Source organism: Nannospalax galili, unplaced genomic scaffold (genome assembly GCF_000622305.1).
Source record: "Nannospalax galili isolate Female #2095 unplaced genomic scaffold, S.galili_v1.0 scaffold103, whole genome shotgun sequence".
Lineage (NCBI taxonomy): Eukaryota > Metazoa > Chordata > Mammalia > Rodentia > Spalacidae > Nannospalax > Nannospalax galili.
The window spans coordinates 2,867,470-2,888,039 of NW_008352136.1; the positions used below are offsets into that span (position 1 = coordinate 2,867,470).

Genomic DNA, 20,570 nt, shown 5'->3' on the forward strand with positions numbered 1-20,570 from the left:
ATGTAATTTGTTTTTACTCCATATTTATATATAGTTTTATTATTTGTCTATATATTTTATCAGGTTTCCAGTGATTGGACAGAAAGTCTTTAGATATTTTGAACTTCCCTCCATGGTGTTCTGGGCTCCCCTGTTTAGAGCCCTCCACAGGCACTGGCCCATCAATCCCCTTCCCCATACTTCTCAGCATACCACTGTCCCCTGGTGCCCTGATGTATCTGTTCCGCCTTGGACAGATTTGACATGCAGCTGGCCCAGGCGCTTGGACAGTCCGTGTTTGAGAAGAGCCTCCGGGAGAAATTGAGCCAGGAGAACAGCAGCACATGTAGTGAGCTGGGCCGGCTACAGCAGCAGCTGGAGGTGAGTGGGGTGCCCAGGTCGCTGAACTCTCTTGAAATGCCAGCATGCTTCGGCTGCAGGTGACAGAAGAGAGCCCCATGTGGGTGTCCTAGCCCACCAGGCAGCTGCAGCCTCGGTTCCCAGCACGTACTCAGGACACCACGGTGGTTGTCACACTGATTGTGCTCTGTAGATTGGTGCTGTGATCTTGCTCTAGTCATCTGCAGAGTCTGAGATGGCCACCTAGAGGTCCCAGAGACTTAGCAAAAAGTACAACCTAGTCAGCTGTAACCTGAGCCAGGAGCTCTGGCCTGCTCGTGCAGTCTCTGATACAGAGGAGTCTTATGAAACTATGACACACAACAGAAACTGACTCGCTCCTGTTCTTCTGCGGCTCCCTGTTGCCTCCACAGAGTCTGCACACTTTCATCTTCTGCGTTAGCTAGCCCACAATCTTTGGCCCTGGAGCAACATCCTTACTTGGAAGGGTCATACCTAGGCCCTCCACCGCAGTGACTTGTAGCCTGGTCGTAGCCTTAGCAGGCATCCCATTGAGCTTTAGTGCTATGCCTTTGCTTCCCTTAAGCGCTCTGAGCTCTAACTCCAGGAAAATCCCACCTCCTCTATCCCTTAGTCGCTCCCCTGAGCCCTCCCAAAGTGCAGCCCTGCTGGTGTCCCCTGGGGCACTGTGAGGAGCCACAGGGTAGAGAAGTGGGGCCCTGCATGGTGGTGTAAGCTTGCCATCCCAACCCTTGGAAAGCTGAGGCAGGAGGATCCCGAATCTGAGGTCAGCCTGCACTAAATGGGGAGATCCTGTAGAAGAACGTGATCACATGACCCCAGTCCTCTGCCTTTTCCTTTGTAGCAAAAGGATCAAGAAGCCTTGAGGCTGAAGCAGGAGGTAAAGCAGCTACAAGACCAGAAGCAGGAGCTGCTGAGCTCCTCCTTGGTGGGGGGGAATGGAGTGGCCAGCTTGAAGGAGAGGCTGTGGAAGCTGGAGTCCAGTGCTCTGGAACGAGACAAGGTCCATAGCCAGCAGGAAAACACCATCAAGCAGCTGGAGCAGGTAGAGAACCCCCTGTTGAGGGTTTGCTGGGCCTGTGCCAGGCTCTCCCTAGAGGAATGGTGTGAAAACACCACAGGGCTTCCTCCCCCTGCTGCGCCTCTGCCTTCCATGGCTCCCTGTTACCCCAGAAAGCCTCTCCACTCTTAAGTCTGACATTCAAATACTTCATGATCCAGGCTTCTCCTCATATCCCTCAGCGAGGACAGCCATTCCTTCGGAGAAGCCAGCCCCTTGCAAAAGCCCACCTGCCCCCTTGGCTGGCTGCTTTCCTTGGTGACAGTCCAGTTGCACAGTATCCTTCTCAGGACCTCTCTTCCCCACTAATATACACTGGTTTCTTTGGGGTAGGGGTCTTGCTTCTCAGTGCCTGTTAGATCCTAGAATGACACAGATACACTGTTGGTTCTCAATACGTGACTACTGACCAAATATTTAACGTTGGTCACTGTCTGTGTACGAGACTTCATCCCTAGCTTGCTAGCTCTCCCTGACTTCCTCCCTCAGTTCTGTACAAGAGCTTTGTGTGGGAAACAGGAGGATCACCACTCTCATGGATATGGAAGTTGAGGCCTGGATACGGAGAGGGAGAGAGAGTGACATGATGGGGTTAGGATTTGAACTGGAGTCATCAGAGCATAGACAGTCTTATTTCAAGCACCGTGTTGGGGTAGATGGGACTGCCAGTCTGCGGGAAATCTAAAATACCTAAGTGGAGTGGGAGGGAGTGTCAGATACTAACTTTCAGCATCTTCAGTGAAGTCAAGGGAAGAGGCTTTTTCCTGCTTCTTTCTGGGTTCACATCAATCCCTAGTGTTTGAAGCCATTATAAGGCAAATGCTTAGCACCAAGAAAAATCTAAAAAAGGCAACTTGAACCAGAGAAATATAAGTTAATGAAATCACTAAGAGCTAGGTGGTGGCTCACCCTGTATCCCTGTACCCTGGGAGACTGGGGCGGGAGGACTGTCGTGAGTTTGAGGCCAACCTTGGCTGAAGTAACAGTTAGACCTTCTCTGTAATGCTGAGCTCTAAGGAAATTTCTAGTGGAGGATTTTTGTGACAGGCAATTCTTTTTAAAAAGACTGGGAACCCCACCTGCAGGAACCTGTGCTCTGAGAAATGAATGAGTAAAGCGGATGGACTGTAAGTGGCCCTGCTAAACCAGTATAGTAAACCGGCCCTCGAATCTCACTTACCCTCACTCTGTTTCACAGGATGGTACCTCCGGAGTGGGTGACATGGGTACCGTCAGGGACTGAGGGTCTTAGAGGCTGGCAAGCTTAAGTTTGTCAATTAAATGTATTACGTGCCTCATCCGCATCAGGGGCCACAGGGAAGGAGGAGCATCCATGGTCTCTCTGCCTTCCCAGAGCTTGTAGTTACGTTCAGGGTTACGGGAATCCTGAACCTACAGCTCTCTTCTTGGGAGAAGGCTGAGGGAGGAGGCAAGGAAGCTCTCTGGAGGAAGAGGCACAATTAACCTTGAAAGCTGAAGACTGATCAGAACTGATGCAGAGAGAGTTCCAGGTAAAGGAACAGCTGACGCAAAGGCTCAGGGTCCACAGCGTCTCGTGACGTCAAAAGAGCTGTACTATGGTCCTGGAAGGCTGGGATCTGTGAATCAGCCCACTGTCCCTTGGGTGTGGCTTCCCTAGACTTCAGGCTCCTGTTCCATTTGATGGGAGCCACTCCCCAGCCCCAAGTGGGAATCAATGAAGACTCCTGTAGAACTTGCCAGGTCTGTGCGGGTACGTCACTGGTGGCAGAGCACCATGTGGCAGCCCAGGCTTCTTTCTCTGAGCACAGCCAAGGAGCCAGCAAGCATTTTGAAAATCTCATTATCTCTTAAAGTTCTCCCAGCGCCTCTGAGGGCCACAGTACAGAACCCTGACCTTGAGAACAGAAACAAACACACTTCCTCACTTCCCACCCTGAACTTGAACCAGAAGAGAGGCTGAGTCCACACCTTCAGCTCACCCAGAGCCATGCACTGCATTTGCTGATGCCAGGAGGATATTTATTGATTCCGATACAGCACTTTTTTCTGGGGAGTTTTATGTTAACTCGTATAAGTTTGACATAAATGGTATTGTAGATGTCAGGAGTGCCCCAGAGGCTAGAAAAAAAATGAAAAAGCAGTATTATATTTCCTTGCACAGGCCCCTTATTGGGAACCATCTTTCCATAACTGCAGCCATCATGCCCAAGGAGAGGAGGGAGCTGGTACCAAAATGAGGCTAATTTAAGCCGGGCGTGCTGGGGGACTGGTGTGCATTATCCGTTAGGATCGTCACTAAGGTCTTGGGTAACAGGGAGTCTAGACAGTTTTGTTCATTTTCTGGCTTCATCTCCATGGTAGGGACAGTGGCTGCAGACTTCTCAAACAGGGAGGAAATTTAGTTTCTTTGAAGAGTGTTAAGGATTCTGAGGCTGCATCTAAACCCAGTTTTAGAATATAATGCAAGTGGTATCTCATGACCACAGGAAGGGGCAGGGGCAGCGCCTTTTGACCTTCTGGGGTGGAAGGGAGGTGACATCACTCTGATGTACATATTAAGAATGGAAAGTGCCACAGGAAGGCAGAGGGTGGCGTGGAGGGCTGGGCCGTGGACTCCGGCTACCTCCACTCACTGTCCGTGTCTGTCGTCCCCAGCTCCGCCAGCGGTTTGAGCTGGAGATCGAGCGAATGAAGCAGATACATCAGCAGGACCATGAGGACCAGGAGGAGGAGCTGGAGGATGTGCGCCAGACCTGTCAGAAACGGGTGTGTGAGCAGCGGGCACACCCTGGGGCCTACACACATGCTTAATCTGTGAACACCTGAGTCCTCAGCTCCAGGGGGCTCTCAAGGGTCTGGGCCCTAAAGTACTTAAACACAATCTTGGAACCTGAAGAAGCTTCCAGAAGTCTAAGAAAGCAGTCAGCCCTGCACCCAGAGACCGTGATCACTGCTGTTCTAGATGGTTCTCTGTCCCTTTCAGCGTCCACACAGTCCCCACACACGATGTGGAGACAGCCTTTCACTGAATGCCCTGTTTCCAAGCCCATTGTTTTCAGTCACCAGCCTGTCGTAGCCTCTGTGAATCTAACATTATGCTTGATGTCTTCACAATACTCTGCCTGAAGCATGTTCTCTAACTTCATCTGTGACCCCTCTCTAGTGTTGGACATTTTGGTTTTATGTCCCGTTTCCTGCTATTATAATCCATAAACTCTCCTGTACATGCGCAGACTAGTCAATTCTTAGAGGGAAATAGCCCAAGAGTCCTGCATTAAGCCTTATTTAACTAGCCTCCATAGTTACTCTAACATGTGTGACTTTGTCCCCTCCATCCTCCTCCTCTTCCATCACTCAGGGACCACAGGGAAATATTCTTCACAGTCTCCCTAGGACTTGGCATAAACACTTTATAATTCTGTGTATTCTTCTGGGTGGTGGTTTATATTTCCAGTCTCTTTGAAGCAGACAAGAGGGGACTGGCTATATTTCTTAAGAGTCTTTTATATTACATTTATTTATTTATGTTTATTATTTACTTGGGTATGAGTCACGGTGTGTATGTGGTGGTCAGAGCACAGCTTTCTAGAGTCACTTCTCTCCTTCCATCATATAGGTCCCCAGGGATTGAACTCAGGTCATTGGGCTTGGTGGCAAGTGCCTGTACTCGCTAAGCCATCTAGCTGGCCCAGAGTGATTATATTTCTAACTCTTCAAAGAAAGCTTTAGAGTGACCTTGCTTTGTGAAAAATGATCATCAGTCAGCATTTTCTCTCTCATGGGTCAGGAGGCAGTCAGGTAAAGGGTACACATATTTCTGTTTTGTTCCAAGAGCCCTGGAGTATGGTATGTGCCCCAAACGAAGAGTCCCATGGGTTGGCGGAGTGTCCAGACCTCCTGCAGATTTGTCTGGACAGATTTATAATGCAAAGCGCAAGGACAGAGAGGGGTATTTCTCTCCTTACAATGTACTCTGACAGCAGTTTTCCTTTGGAGTGATTGTTCTGTTAGGTGTCTCTTGCCAGGGCAGGGAACCAGCTAGTGGCCTGTGGTACTGTGGGTTTCTGGGATGGTAGGACTGACTGACTCCTCTCTGTCTTACCTGTCTGTGACATGAGCTACTGATGGCTCCAGATGCAGGCAGAAGGTGAAGGGCATGAACTGATGCCAATGAGCTAGGTTTGTGGCGAGCCCGCCAAGTACAGCTTCCCTAGGGTAGTTATTTGGGTGAGGGATGCCCTGTTTGTTGGGTAATTGCTGAAAAATCAGAGCCAATTGCAAATTAAATCAGGCGCTGTTCATCAGGCATTGGGGACTGCTGGAGGAAAACACTGCAGCCTGTGGTTCCCATGACCAGAATTCCTACTCACAGTTCTGGAGCCCAGGGCATTCAAGGTCAGGGTGCCAGTACACTGGGGGTTTGGTAAAAGCAGTCTTGAAGATAGCCACAGTGTATGCTTATGTGGGAAAGACAAGGTGGAGCTGGGGAGACAGAGAGACAGAAAGAGAGGCGTCCTAGTGTTCTCTCTCACAAGGGCACTAATTCGTTGTGGAGTGGCCATACTCATGGTCACATCTAACCTCAATCATGTCCCAAAGGCCCCCTCCAGATCCCATCACACTAGGGATTAGAAGGGATGCACACAAGCTACAACACCAAATAACCTCTGGAAAACCTTGGTTGGTATTCTGTTTTCAACTGTTGTATTTTTTAAAATCTATTTATTTTTATTTTGTGTGTATGAGTGTTGTGCTTACATGTATGTAAGTGCTCCTATGTCACAGAATAGCTATAGAGGCCAGAAGAGGGCAGCAGATCCCCTGAAACTGGAGTTATAGGCAGTTGTTCATCATCATGTGGGTGCTGGGAACTGAATCTGGGTCCTTTGGAAGAGCTGCTAGTGCTCTTAACTGTTGAGCCATCTCTCCAGCCCCTGTTGTAATGTATTCATTAAGGGAGATGGATGTGAATCCTAACACCGGGCTGCACAGCCTTCAGGAGTCAGAGTGAGAGATGGGGAGATGGTGCAGTGGATGAAGTGCTCACTATACAAGCAGGAGAACCTGAGTTCTGATCTCGAACACCCATGCAAACCTCTGGTGGGTGGGCCTCTGTGACCTCAGTGCTGGTGGGTCAGAGAGAGGAGAATCCTGGGAGCTGGCCAGCCAGCCAGTCTAGCCAATCGGTGCCCTCTGGGTTCAGTGAGAGACCCTGTCTGAAAATATAATGTGGAGAGCACAGCAGTAGCGGAAGATACCCAATATCAAATCCTGGCTTCCACATTTACACAGACACATATACAGGTGTATACACAGAGAGGCACACATGCACCTGTGTGTACACATGAACATACATGAATATGCACACACATACGCACACGCATGCACACCACACACACGCACACGCACGCACACACACGCACATGTGCACACACACATGCACACACACACACACACACACACACACACACACACACAGTCAGCCTGCTAAGATGTATAAATGCTCAAGCAGTGGCCTGACTGTAGATGTCACAGTGGGTGGCAAAGGGCTCTCCCAGACTGGTCGGCTTTGCTTCTTCTTGTCCATCTCCCAAGCTTTCGGGCTGCTGTGTTCTCTCCCAGAGAGGCCCCTCCCACTGCCAGGCAGCCTTCCTCCTTGGAGCAAGGCTGTAGGCTCCCTGTGCCCTCCTCTCTGAGCTGAGGGACTTGTCTATCTGGGGATCAGTCACCCCACACTCACTCTGCCCATGTGCCCACAGCTGCGCCAGCTGGAGATGCAGTTGGAGCAGGAATACGAGGAGAAGCAGATGGTCCTTCATGAGAAGCAGGATTTGGAAGGCTTGATTGGAACCCTGTGTGACCAGGTAAGGCGGAGACATCGGCAGACCTTTGAGGTGACTCACCCTGCCTCTGGGCTCTGTCAGAGGGATGGATGTGTGGGAAAGCCGGCTGCAGCAAGGGTGTGTTGGTCTTCAGGAAGGGTTAGGACAGACCTCTCAGCTGGCCTTGTGTCCTTAGAGAACCTGCTTCTTACCCTCCTTCCTTCCTACACTCACTGACTCCTCGAAGCAGGCCTCAGGGACTGGTGACCAGCAGACTTCTTAGTGAAACCCACTGGAATAAACTGATCAGGGCCAGCTGGGACAGGCAAACGAGGCCACATGGCCTTCAGTGGCTGCTGGGAGTGGACTATGGACAGTGCTGTGATAATAGGGTTGGTGTGAATGGTGACTGCGGTCATGGCTGGCCTCGTGGGTACCAGTCTTTCTCAGGAAAGCAACCAGGCTGGGAGAGGGCAGGTGTGCTGTCACCTCTGCTGGGCTGTCTGTATTTTGGTCAACTTATTAGCCGCTCTGCCCCACAGGCCTGTCCTTGTCACTGCACTGGGGTCCTCAGCATAGCTCTGTGAGTTCTAAGCTTCTGGATCGCATGTGTCTTATGGATGGACTGTCCTGCATTGAGAGGTTGAGTTACCCCAGTTCCACCTGTGAGCTGCTAGCACTCCTTCCCCAGTGTGCCAACTAGATATGTCTGCAGACCCTGCCAAGTGCTTCCAGAGGACAGAATCATCCTCCTTCCTCCTCTTCCTCTCTCCTTCCAGTGATCTCTGCTCATTACCCAGCAGAGCTCAGAATTACTCTGACTGCAGAGTCAGAGGCCCCACCAGCTGCCAAGACAAAGTGTGTTAGGTCATGGGAGTTGAGGGGGGCAGATTTGGGCTCCAGATTTCAGTCCTCATCACTTGGTGCCATGCTGAATGGCCCTGTGCACTGAGAAAGAGCATCTTGGTAGGTGTACATGACACAGCAACGGAGCTCACTGTGGAGCAGCCAGGAAGCAGAGAGACAGGATGGGATGGGGACAAGACTCTAGGTTACAACCCTAGTGAACCACTTCCTCCAACCAGACCCCACCTCCTAACCACCCATCAGAGTAAACCCACTGATAGGAGCCAGTGCCCTGGTGAACTCTCTTATCAGTGTCACCGGTCCAAATAAGCCTTCTGCACCTGAGCCTTGTTGAGAACCACTTCACATCCCAACCAGGACACCAGCTTGGTGGGAAATGCCTGCAAGGCTTGTTAGTGTCACGAAAGTGCCCCATTTCCTGTGCTTGCTGCACATGTGTACAATGTCTGTCAGTCAGCCCCCTATTGGACTCCTTCCTCAGAGTTCTGACTCATTCACAAAGGAAGGAGCTGGCTGCTGATGGTCCTCTGGGCACTGGGGCCTTGAACTAAAGAAGCACCCATTCTGAACTTAAACACAAACAGGTTCAATGAGTGGATCTCAGAGCAAGGCATGGCAACAGCGTGGGAACTGAAGCCAGAGGCATCCACAGGACAGTCCTGTCACCGTCCAACCCTGGCTTTCTAGTTTTTCAGTGGGACAATTAAGACAAATAGGATTCAGAGGCATGATATTTGATTCCCTTCATACCCCTACCAAGAGCCCACCACTTGGTAAAGACGTGAGGTGACAGCAATGGAAAGTTCTAGACACTTTTGGAGATTCCAGAATCAGGTTTAAATATTTTTGGTCCCAGATTCTTGAAATTCCATGGAGGAGCTGATGTCTCAAGTAGTCACTGAATGATCTGCCAAGGGTGATGTCTGATTCTAAAAGGACAATCAATATTTGTATCTATTGATTTGAGGCCCACTGAAAGGCTCCTGGGCTGGAGACCTGGCTCAGGGGTAGAGCTCGTTTCCAGCAGATACAAGGCACTAGGCTCCATCCACAGCACTGGGAAAGCAAAGAGTTTTATAAATATTGCTGAAATCAATTTTACTTGCAAAGAGAACTTTAGATCAATAAAATGCCTCCTTTGATAAATGGTCAAATTGGATGATTTCAATGTTTTTCTTATGACCTTCACCAAACGTGTGGAAAAGCAGGTGAATGCTGTGACAGGGGTGTGCACCAGCCACCCAGGGCTCACACAAATGAATACACACACTGCCTTATTGTGTCCCATGGGATCCAGGAAACAAAACCTTCCCAAACCAGCCAAGGCTTCTTGCTGTCCCTCCCAAGCTCCCGTCTCTCCCTCCCTCTTTCCTCTACAGACACTGAGGCTGGAGTGATACATTTGAGCTTTAACGATGGACAGTGTGTATGGCTCTGTGCTGTCTTTTGTCCCCCACATACTGGTGTTGAGGCTAGTCCAGTCCCTCTGCCTCTCTATTCTGTAGGGCTGTTCTTGTTAAACTTTGTTCTCCCTGTGGGTGTTTTGTGTCACTGGGACTCACCCGTTCATAGACAATGGTCTTCTGTGAATCATGTTTGCTCTCCGTTTAACATGCTAATCCCTTCTAGTAATATATTTTTCAAATAGCTCTGGCTCTTGTTTTTTGTATTGCCCTTCAGCTAATACAAAGTGCTTTTGACACAGTCACATTACCTGTGTGGTTTATGCTTTTCTGTTTTAACTTTTTGAACTTCAGTTCATATTTTACCATATGTCTTAAAAACTCTACTTTTCATATGATTAGGTTTTAAGTCCGTCTAGAGCTTATGTGGGTGTGTGGTGTGAGGTAGGAACCTTTGCTGGTGTAGGTGACCTTTATTTTATTTCATGCCTGGGTTTTCTGTGTCGGCACATGCTTGTTGTTGTATACGGGTCTGCTGTGTTCTACTTCCTAGTTGAACCTCTCTATTCCTGACCATCTGGTCTTACTGCCTGATTTTTGACAATTTGTAGAATTTGACACAGCCTAGAGTCACCTGAAGAAGGAGTCTCACTTTTGGGATTTCCCAGATCAGATTGGCTTGTGGGTGTGTCTGTGGAAATTGTCTTGATTGTTGACTGATGCAGGAGGGCTCAGCCCACTGTGAACAGCACCGTTCCCCAGGCAAGTGGGTCTGAGCTGTGTAAGGACGATAGCTTAACGTGAGACTGACAGCCAGCCAGCAGTGCTCCTCAATGATTTCTGCCTCAACTTCTTGCTTGAGTTTCCTGCCCTGACTTCCCTCAGTGATGGGTTGTGACCTGGAACTGTAAGTCAAATATATGGTTTCCTCTTCTAAATTGCTTCTGGTCCTGTTTTTTTGTTGTTTTTTTTTTTTTTTTTTGAACCATAGTAGCCAAAAAGAAACTAGAACACAGGGCATTTTATCTTGTTTTTAAAAATAATCTTCTCTTTCCAATTCCTTAATAATCTTAAGATTCCACAGACTGGGAGAGGATCTGAATAGTAGAGTACTTATCTAGTATGCACAAGACCCTAGTTCCAGCCCCTGCAACCCCCAACAGCAAATGATCCTAAAATAAAACTTGATGTGACATTCTTTGAGAATTTGTTGATTTATAAGTTAGACAGGCAACAACTGATGATTTTATATTTAAGCTGTATAATTACCCACGCTGCCTCTCTCCATTTACTTACAGCATTTGGTAATATTTCAATTTTTAATGATATAAGTTGTAAGCATGGTAATTAGATTTATTTCCGGAAAGCACTTGGTTTCCACAGCTTTGTGGCTAGTGTATGTCTCTGTTTCCATTTACTTGGTCTTTGTGGCACTTGAGAAGACAGGTAATACTGATCTTGTATCTAGTAAACTCAGTGAGCTCATTATTTTCATAGTTGATCTGTAGATTGTTTTAGATTTCTCTGTGTTGATGATCTTACCATTTAGAAATGAGAACAATTTTGCCTGTAGACATCAGAAAAATCTCAATGAAAGAAAAGCATGCATTCTGTCTCTCCCTATTCCACTGACCCAGGCCTCTAGAGTAAGACTTAGGGAAGGCCCTTTCCTACGTGGATGCAGCTAAAGTTTTGTCACAGGACTATTTCTAGTGTGCATTTCATCAGTAACTCTAAACAGGTTTTATCCTCTTTCTAACATTGTAATTTTTATATTGAAAGTAAAACTTATTGAATCTGATCATGTGCTTCTTGTGGTGGGCAGCCACCCCGGGACCAGCTTCATCCCTCTAGGAATACAATGTGGTGCGGGGTCTTCTGACAGGTCTTCCTGATCAATTTCCCTGACCGTCTGATATAACATGTACTCTACTGGACGGCCAACAGTTAAGAATTTTTGAAACTAGAATCATAAATGACATTTTCTTTCCTTACTGGTTATCCAGTGCACATAAAATCATTGCACAACTATTTTTGAAATGTTTTTAAATGGGGATGTGGAAACTTGAAATGGTTTGCTTTCTAACCTTTCTGGGGTATGGTTTCTTTCTGGAGGCAGGATCGATATTCAGTTGCTGTCTCAGAGTTCTGTAGCCACACTTAAGCACAATTTCAGGCATTTTTCTCTTCCTTATTGAGTGGATTTGGTAACCGATGCATTACAAGACTTTATCCTTACATCTAGCTTTTCATGTAGGCTAACCTGCAGCTTATTTCTGCAGTATTTTCTGATTTAAAAATCTTTTATATCAGAATGTTTGCCTTCTTAACCATAATGAAGATTACTTTTGGAGAATTTTTTTCTTGACCAGAACTTTTAGAAACCTTTTTATTTATATTTATTTTGTGTGTATGCATGTTTTGCCTGCATGGATATAAGTGCACCCATGTCATGCAATGCCAGAGGAGGCCAGAATAGGGTGTCGGATCCCCTGGAATTGGAGTTACTGATGATTGTTAGCTGCCATATAGGTGCTGGAAATTGAACGTAGGTCCTCTGCAAGAGCAGCTTAACTGCTGAGCCATCTCTCCAGCCCTGAAATCTGTCTCTTAACCTTCCAAGGCCAGATTTTCACTGTTGCCTTCTTATGCATCTGTAAATGTCTGGCTTCACTTTTGTTTCTTTCCCCCTTTCCTTTCCATCAGTTTGGGTTTGTGTTGAAGTTTTAACTTACTTTTAATATTTGTTCTCTCACTGAATTTTCCTAGAATCATATAAATCTTTTAAACTAAAATATCCATACGATTGAGGTAGCATGTTCCCTGGAGCTCCTGTGTCTCTGTTGTCCTGCAGGCCCAGAGCTTCCTCGTGGAGTGTCAGCGTCTTTTGTGAAGTTGCACAGCATTCATAAATTAGGTGCTAAGTGACTAACATTTGAGATTGTTTAGGGGAATTTTTGACTATGAGTTTTTAATGTAATGGCATTATGGACACTAACATGGTAAATACCTAATAATTTTTCTTTTAAATTACTGAGATCTCTATTGTTCTAATTCAAGGTCAAGTTGAATGAAATACTGAATAACTATTTTATGAAGCATGGGTATTTATACATGGCAAATTGATCAGAGTTGTTAATTTTATGTTATAAATATTACACAAAAATGTAAAATCATATGCCATTAAAGAAAAGTGTAAAAACATGTGACTATAAGTTTAATGTATCTGTTTCTGCTGCTTTTGGATTTTGCCTACTTTGCTGCCTCTAAGTTTTATATTGTTTTTTTTCCCCTGAAGACTTCATTTGGTTACTACCTGCTACCTCTCTTTTTTTCCATGATTCTTACCTTATTTTATTCGGGCCGATTCTTTTCCATTTCTTTGCCTTTAACACCTTTTTTCTCCCTTTCTTTTCAACCTCCACAGATGTGTATGATTGTTTGTGTGTGCATGCCCTAGCTCATGTCACCTTTAAACAGCTGGCTAATTTTAGTCCAATCTTTTAGTCTCTAACTTTAAAATATAACTCATTTACATTTATTGTAATGGCTAATATAATTAAAATTAATTTGTGGTCTTTTATTTTATGTTCCATGTTTATTAGTTTTTGATTCCTTTCTTTACTCTTCCTTTATGCATTTTCTACTTTCAGACAGATTGGTGTTTTTATTTTTTCTTTTGTTCAACTGCTGGTTCAGAAACTATTAACTTTATTTCTTCATTTTAGTGAGTATTTGTTAGTACTCAATTACAACTTTTTCTAATATACTTTAGTTTTCACACTAACAATATTCCCTTTACATAGTTGAAAGATTAAGACTCAGAGAGGAGTAAATAACTTACTCAGGACCAATGTTAATGTCCTAGGTGGATTTCAGAGGTCTGTATTGTTTTAAAGTTTATAATTTAAAAAATCTTATAGCATGATGTTGCTGAAAATTTCTAGTACCCAAAACCTGGTGTAGTGGTATATACCCAGCATTTGGTGGTCACCCCAGCCTTTGGTGGCAGGTGCAAGAGAATCAAGAGTTCAAGGCCAGCCTGGGCTACATGAGACCCTATCTCAAAACAACAAAACAATACAAAACATAACAAAAAACGGGTTCTAGGTCCTAGAAACACACTCCGGGGAGCATCTCTTTTTCACAGCACCCTCAGACAGTCTTCAGTTTCCCCACCTGTAAAATCACTCCGTTATTCCTAACAGTATTTCTAAATCATATTTTAATAGTGTTCAGGGAGGTCTTTGATGATCGACATTTAACACCTGCCCCCCAACAATTTGCCCTTATGGTAAATGGGGAAACAACTGAGCTTTGAACGAAGCTTCAGCAACAATAGCAAAAGAACATCATTTAGGTTCATTGGTTAATTATTTACCATATTTATCCAAATTTGAATCTCTGAGCTGCAAAGTGGAATCTCTCAGAATGACATTTATTTCCCATTAGCCTAATGAGTCCCTCTTCCCTCCCTCATCTCCTGTAATGCAATTCAGCAAGATGGAGAGGAGGACTTGGTATGAGATTTTGTTGTGAATTCTGTTTGCAAGGCTCCCAGTGGGAGGGAGGCAGTGCCTGCTTTTCCAAGGCTTGCTGGCACTGGGGGGACCAGACTCTGAGCCATTCCAGTCACATCAGGGGGAGTCCTGGTGCTGAACTGCACAGGAAGGCACTTTAGGATGCATTCAGGAGGCAAAGCAGACACAAATATTAGAAAGGTTCACAGCCACTGCCTGGGGTCATTATCATAAAACTCTGGATTCTAGAGTGAGTGAATGTAGGCTCAGGGAACAACTCCATTAAGCCCTGTTCACAGTGTTTAGAGACCTACATGCTAAGCAGAGGTGAATGGGTTTGACTCCCTACATAGCCACTTGATAGCTCCGCGACCCAGGCAGATCACTTGCCTGAGGTGCATCATGTGTTATGGAGCATATGTGGAGAGCCCCAGCAATCTCCTACTGTGTGACCTGCCCCCATCCTAGGGTTTTTCTGTTGAACCAGTCACCCAGCAATGCACGTGCAGACTGTTCTTCTCCTCTCTTGGCTCACACAGTACCTTCTTTCTGGGGAGCCCTCCAGGCACCACTAACTTGGACCAGCCAGCTCTGATTTCAGTGGCTAGCCCTTCTGTGACTCAGCAACACTTCTTGAAAAGGTTAAGGAGCAAAACACCTCTTAAAGATGCACCTTGCTAAAATTGCCTCTTAACTGCCAGCACAGTGGGGTTCCTATTCCAACTCCACCACCTCCTGACTGTGTGATTCTGGGTGGATCCTGTCTGTAAGCCTCAGTCTCCTTGCCTGTACTATGGGAATCACATGCCTCCACAGTTCACAGGTGCATCCTGGTGATTAGATGTAGTCCTACCCGCCAAATGTGCAGAATAGTTCCCAATACTTAAAATGTTCTCCATAAACATAAGCTATTACTACCTTTATAAAGGCAATAATAATAATGTCTATTTTAAAGCGATTGTCACTGGAGTTAAAAGCAATCGCATGTGACAAAGAGCATGGCAGAGTGCCCAGCCCACAGCTCGGCTCAGCTACTGAGCTCCATTTCTCTTTGTGTATTTATATCATAGACCAGCATTTTAAATTTATCATGGCAATCCATCTGAGGGAGGAGAGGCAATATTCTAAGAACCAGCTTATTTTTCAGAGTATTCCAAGCTGACTGTGGAGGGGTCCTAATACAAAATCTGCAGGAGTACTCGGGTCATCAGACAGTCTGCACAGTGCTGTTTGTAAAGCACTTGATGCACAGAGTGCTGGGAAACCCATTATTACACTTGACTCTTGTCTCATCCCAACATGGACACAAGGATTTTTTTTTTAAATCTTTCTTCTTATAGACAAGAAAGCTCAGATTCAGCGAGAAGACAGACTTGGCTGGGGCTCTCGCCACCAGCAAATACTGTGCTGAGATTTAAAGGCTCGGCTACCTCATTCTTAATCCCATGTTCTTTCTGGATTATTCTTGGGTATTCAAGAGAGGCACACAGACCAATGTTCACAGCAAGCAGAAACAAATCCTACTGAGGAAACGCCTGTCTCATTTTCTTCATAACTCCCCCTCTAGTGGATGACCTCTGTTCTTTGCTGTGCTCTGGAGGGGTCTGCTGGTGTCTGTAGGGGACACTGACTGCTTTGCCACAGATTGTGGGAGTTCGCACAGGACCCCAGTGTGATTCTGTCTTTCTTCTGCGTTATCTCTGCCTAAATCATTGGCCTCTAGGAGTGTCAAGCATCTATCACTCCCCCCTGTGCTTGTGACGGGATGTGGCCTCTCTGTGACCTTCCTGGCCACTGTCCCCTATGAATTCAGAATTCTAGGGGAAGAAATGTGTGAGCCCCTGAGTAAAGTCTCTTCCGTGGATAATGCCTCCCATGCCTGTTCTTCAGCTGGTGAAGGGGACCAGCTGCTGGCATAGAAAGCTTCATTTAGGGCTTTGAAAGGACACAGCTATTTGCTGAGGGGCATGGAGGACTTCCATGGGAGCCTGCAGGGTAACACGTCAAGGGGAAGCAGAGAAGATCACTGTATAGATCCATAGACTTCAGAGCCTACCAGCAGTGCCGGATCAGGTGCAGCAGTGACCCTCACCCCCAGAGGCTCGAGTCACTGCCCACCTTCTGTCCCCAGAGCCTAGGCAGCAGCTGACTCACCTGTCCCAGAGGCCCTGAAGGCTTGACGGGCACTCAGACAGGTGGCTCGGGGCAGAGGACAGAATGGAGCATTGTAGATCTGACACACAGTGATGACAGCAACAATGGTGATACACCACCCTGTGTTAAGCGTTAGACTGTCAAGCTTTCGGTTTCCATAGCACCTGCATACTTGGTGCTGTCCCAATTTTGGATGAGACTCATGGAGGACAGAGTCTTTTTGTTGCTGTTTTGTTTTTCAGGGTCTCAGGCTGTAGCCCAGTCTTTCTGCCTCTACCTCCCAAGGGCTGGGATTATAGGTCTGAGCCACAGTGTCTGGCAAGAGGGTCAAGGTAGGATTTGAGCCCAGGGAGCTCAGTTTGTGGGAATTGGAATTCTGGCAGCTCCTTTGCCTTCTAAACTCCCCTTTCCTTGGCTTCCAGATTGGCCACCGTGACTTTGATGTGGAGAAGCGTCTCCGCAGGGACCTCCGGAGGACCCATGCACTGTTGTCAGATGCTCAACTTCTTCTGGCCACCATGGAAGATGCCAAGATGTCAGTCAGCAAGGAGGAGCTGGAGAAGGTGCACAGCCAGGTGGGCCCCCTCAGCACCTGCCAGGGAGGCACTAAGGTGCCTGGCAGTCTAAGGACAGTTTAGCCACATGAACTAGTCACCAGCCTGTGGCTTCCTCAGATCGTCAGGAACGCTGAGACAATGAAGGGCTGTGATATGGTGGCGTGTGTGTGTGCATGTGTGTGTGTGTGTGTGTGTGTGTGTGTGTGTGTGTGCACTTACAGCAGGATGGGGCAACCTGCTCCCTTCAGTTGGATTGGGGCAGAATGTGTCTGTCTGGAGGGTATGAGTGAGGCTGGGACCAACTGGCTGAGGCCATCTCGTTTGAGTGTGTGGATGCCTGGACACCAGGGTTGGGTATAAAAGCAGAGATTTCTGGGTGAGCACCTTTAATCCCAGCACTGGGGAGGTAGAGGGAAGTAGATTTCTGTGAGTTTGAGGCCATTTACATGGTGAGACCTTGTCTCAAAACAGCAGCAGCAGCAGCAACAACAACAACAAACAGCTGTAGGGCTAATAGTATAAAGTCAGCTCCTCGCAGAAACAAAACACCATGGCCATTAGACTGGCCACTTTATCCTGATGATACTGATTGAGGCTTCATATGCCCTCCATCCTCCCCTATACACTGAGTCCTCTTTATACGTTACCCGACATTCTCAGCACAATTCAACAACATAGACTAGTCAGAGGAAAGCCCTACTTGAGCTTGTGCTTTCAGCGGGTTTAGCCCAGGTCACTTGGCCCCGACACCCTGGGCCTGTGCTGAGGCCTCATGGGAGAGAGGGTTTAGAACAGAGATGCTTACATCAAGGTGGCCATGAAGGAGAGAGGGAGGGAGAGACAGGAGGGGAAAAGAGAGAGATTGAGAAAGAGGGAGAGAGAGAGAGAGAGAGAGAGAGAGAGGAGAATCCCTTCAGAACGACATCCCAGTGACCCTACTTCTTTCAATTGGCCCCCTCTACTCATAGCCCATTGGGCTGTGAACTGATCAATGGACTCCTCCCCTGATGAGGTCGGTGCCCTCATAATCTAACCACCTCTCAATAGTGCAACTGCAGAGGAACCAGGCCTTCATCTCAAGAGCCTTTGGGGGAAGGGACACTTCATATTCAAAACATGACATGTCCTGAGGATTGTCAACTCTGCCTTATATGAGGTGACTGGGTAAGGGGAGGGGAGATATCCCACACAAAGTTCACATCTAGACAGCAATGGAGTCAGGATTCAAGGCCAGGGCCCCGGGCTCCACCCTCCCTTCCTGCCAACTCCAGCAGCACATCTGAGAGTGGAAGGGATGGGACAAGAGCCCCGGCACGGCAGCTGCATCTACAGGAGACGTAACAAGCAAGGGCTGTGTCCTCGGAGACCAGGACAGAAGTGTTGAGAGATGCTAGTGCTTTCACAGGACTGTGAGAGACTCCAGGAGAGATGTCCCTAAGCTGGGCCATAGCAGGGACTCACCACTGAGCTGATACCACCAGGGAGACTCGGCAGCCCTAAGAGTGTCATATCATTTTGTGTCAGCCTGGAAGACAGCTTGCTTCTGCTCAGAGAAGGTATTCTTGCTGAGCTCCATATGCCCCGCCTCCCTGTGCACAGCATTCCATCCTTCCTTCTCCTTCCCCAGCCTTCTGCCATCCGTCCTCAGCCACACCTCGTGGGTGGCAGTTTCTTTGTCCTCACTGACTATCCCAGGACCTCAAACAGGCCTTCATTAATGTCATGCCTGCCTCTGTGACAAGACTGCCATCTTCCTGAGGACAGAGACCACATTTCTCTCAGATGATGTCCCCTGGTTCTTTGTGTATTATAGAATGAATGTATTTCTGTTGAGTTCAGTTGGCTGGTTCCATTTCTCTTATAGGGAAAGAAACAGAGTCAGAGAGGTCCAAGGCCACATAGCCAGTCAGGCAGAGCCACACCTGGGACTCATGTTTCCTGACTCTAAACACAGCCTTCTTTTTGGAGAGAGCTCATGGAGGTCAGCCTGACCTAGGAAGGCAGCAGCAGGCTGTAGAGTGTGTGCCAGGTGTGGAAACAGGACCCACACTTTCTGTTGCTCCTGGTCCTGGTGTGTCTGTGTGTGAAATGAATCAATCTGAGTGGAACGTATTCACTTAACTAGAGACGTTAGAAACAAAACAAAACACAACTCCTCAAACTTGATTCAAACCCCCCCAATCGGAATGAAGCCCTTCTCTTCCTAGACCTGATTGAGTAGGGCACCACAGGACATTTGTGATATGGGGCCCACCACTCAAACCTCAGCTGGTTTCCTAGCCTCACCTTGTTTCTTGTGACCTAGGCAGTTTTAAGGAGTCCAGGCCAGGCATCCCCCAAAATATCCTCCAATCTGGCCTTATCTTGTGGTTTTCCATTATGGGACCAAGTGCATGGATTTGGGGAAGGAACCAAAGAGACAAAATTCCACAAACCTAGGAGACACTGGCCTGTCCCTCCCTGGGCTGCGTGATTCTTTGCTCTTCCCTGGGTAGTGCATTCTTGTCCTGGTGACCAACCACTCTGACTAGCTTGGGATTTTCCTGGTTTGGGCACCCAAAGCCCTGTGTCCTGGGCAAGGCAGGGTACTCAGTCACCACACCCCTTCCTGGTCATGTTGGAGCCAGATACACCTGGGGCAGAGGGTGCCTACTCAGCCGCCATGGGAGTCAGAGGGAAGGAGCACCATGCCCGTTTTATAGATGGGGACATTTTGTACAGAGGTAGAGACAGGTGTGGCCAGATGGCACAGCAGTGCATGACACAGCTGAGACCCATAACTTGAGACTGTCCGTGCAGAACTTGGGACCCTGTGTGTCACACTGCATCTCCCTGCTTGTTTGAGAGGGTGGGTTGGGGAGGCCTGTGTAGCTTGGCTCCTCTTAGATCAGCCGACATGCCCTTGTGCCATACTGGAGGCTGGGCACCTCACGTTCATTCATCAACCCCCAGGAAGAGGACCTTACACCCCATTTTCCTTCAAGTGAAAGGTTCCTGCCTCCCCTCCCCCCAGGTGAGTGTTCTCACAAAGGAACCTCGGGTAGCTTTGTTTCATTTCCTCTTTTCTTTTTTAAGAACTGTTTCTGAGAACTCTCCCTCAGCAGGGTTAAGATGTGTGTTCGGAGGAAACAGTGATGTTTAATGTAGGCGCCTTGAGGGAATCAGAGAGGCTCATTCTTCTGAAAGTCCTCTTTCCCTGCTCTCTACATCCGGCTCCCATCAAAGGGAATCCACAGCCTTGGCTTTCTGCTGCTGTTGTCATGGAAATCACTGTAAGGATGGATCTCCTGGACCAGAGGTCAGGGTACAGTTGCTTTGGCTCTTGGCACACGTGTCCCGGATGCTGGAGTCGAAGCTAATTAGATAAAGCAGTGATGATTCTGGGCACCACTGTGGCTCCTGTCTGATGTCTGGCATTTGTCCTGAGCCTGAAGGCTCCAGGGAGAGAGGCTGGGACAAGTGAAAGGGGGGAGGGAGAGGAGTAAGCCAACTTTGCTTCTGGCTGCCTTTTAAGAGCTGGATATGGCACTGAACAATTCCCTCCATTCATCCATGCATCATTGGGTATTTGTGCAGTAACACTGTATGTCATGTGATGTGTGAGATACAGGACTCTTGGTCAGTAAGACAGGTGTGGTACCCACCCTGTGGAATCCACACCTGATAAGACAGAAGCAGAACGGTGGTGCAGAAGCATGAAGCAGCCACACCTCTTAACTTGGGAGATGAGTGAGGGCCTCGGGTAGGGAAGAGCAGGGCCCCTTTAAACTGGAGTCAGCTACTGACCCTGGGAGGGGGAGGGGGAGGAGGGGGAGGAGGAGGAGGAGGAAGAGGAGGAGGAGGGG

The 20,570-nt window shown here is 47.6% G+C and overlaps 1 protein-coding gene across 1 annotated transcript in view; it reads left to right on the forward strand.

Moving 5' to 3' along the window:
* Positions 1-20,570, forward strand: part of Myo18b (myosin XVIIIB) — a 239,358-nt gene that overhangs the window by 133,718 nt on the left and 85,070 nt on the right. The window contains exons 30-34 of the mRNA XM_008849005.2: positions 237-360; positions 1,205-1,405; positions 4,058-4,168; positions 7,162-7,266; positions 16,591-16,743. Of these exons, the coding sequence (XP_008847227.1) occupies positions 237-360; positions 1,205-1,405; positions 4,058-4,168; positions 7,162-7,266; positions 16,591-16,743 (694 nt within the window). The remainder of the gene's footprint in view (positions 1-236; positions 361-1,204; positions 1,406-4,057; positions 4,169-7,161; positions 7,267-16,590; positions 16,744-20,570) is intronic.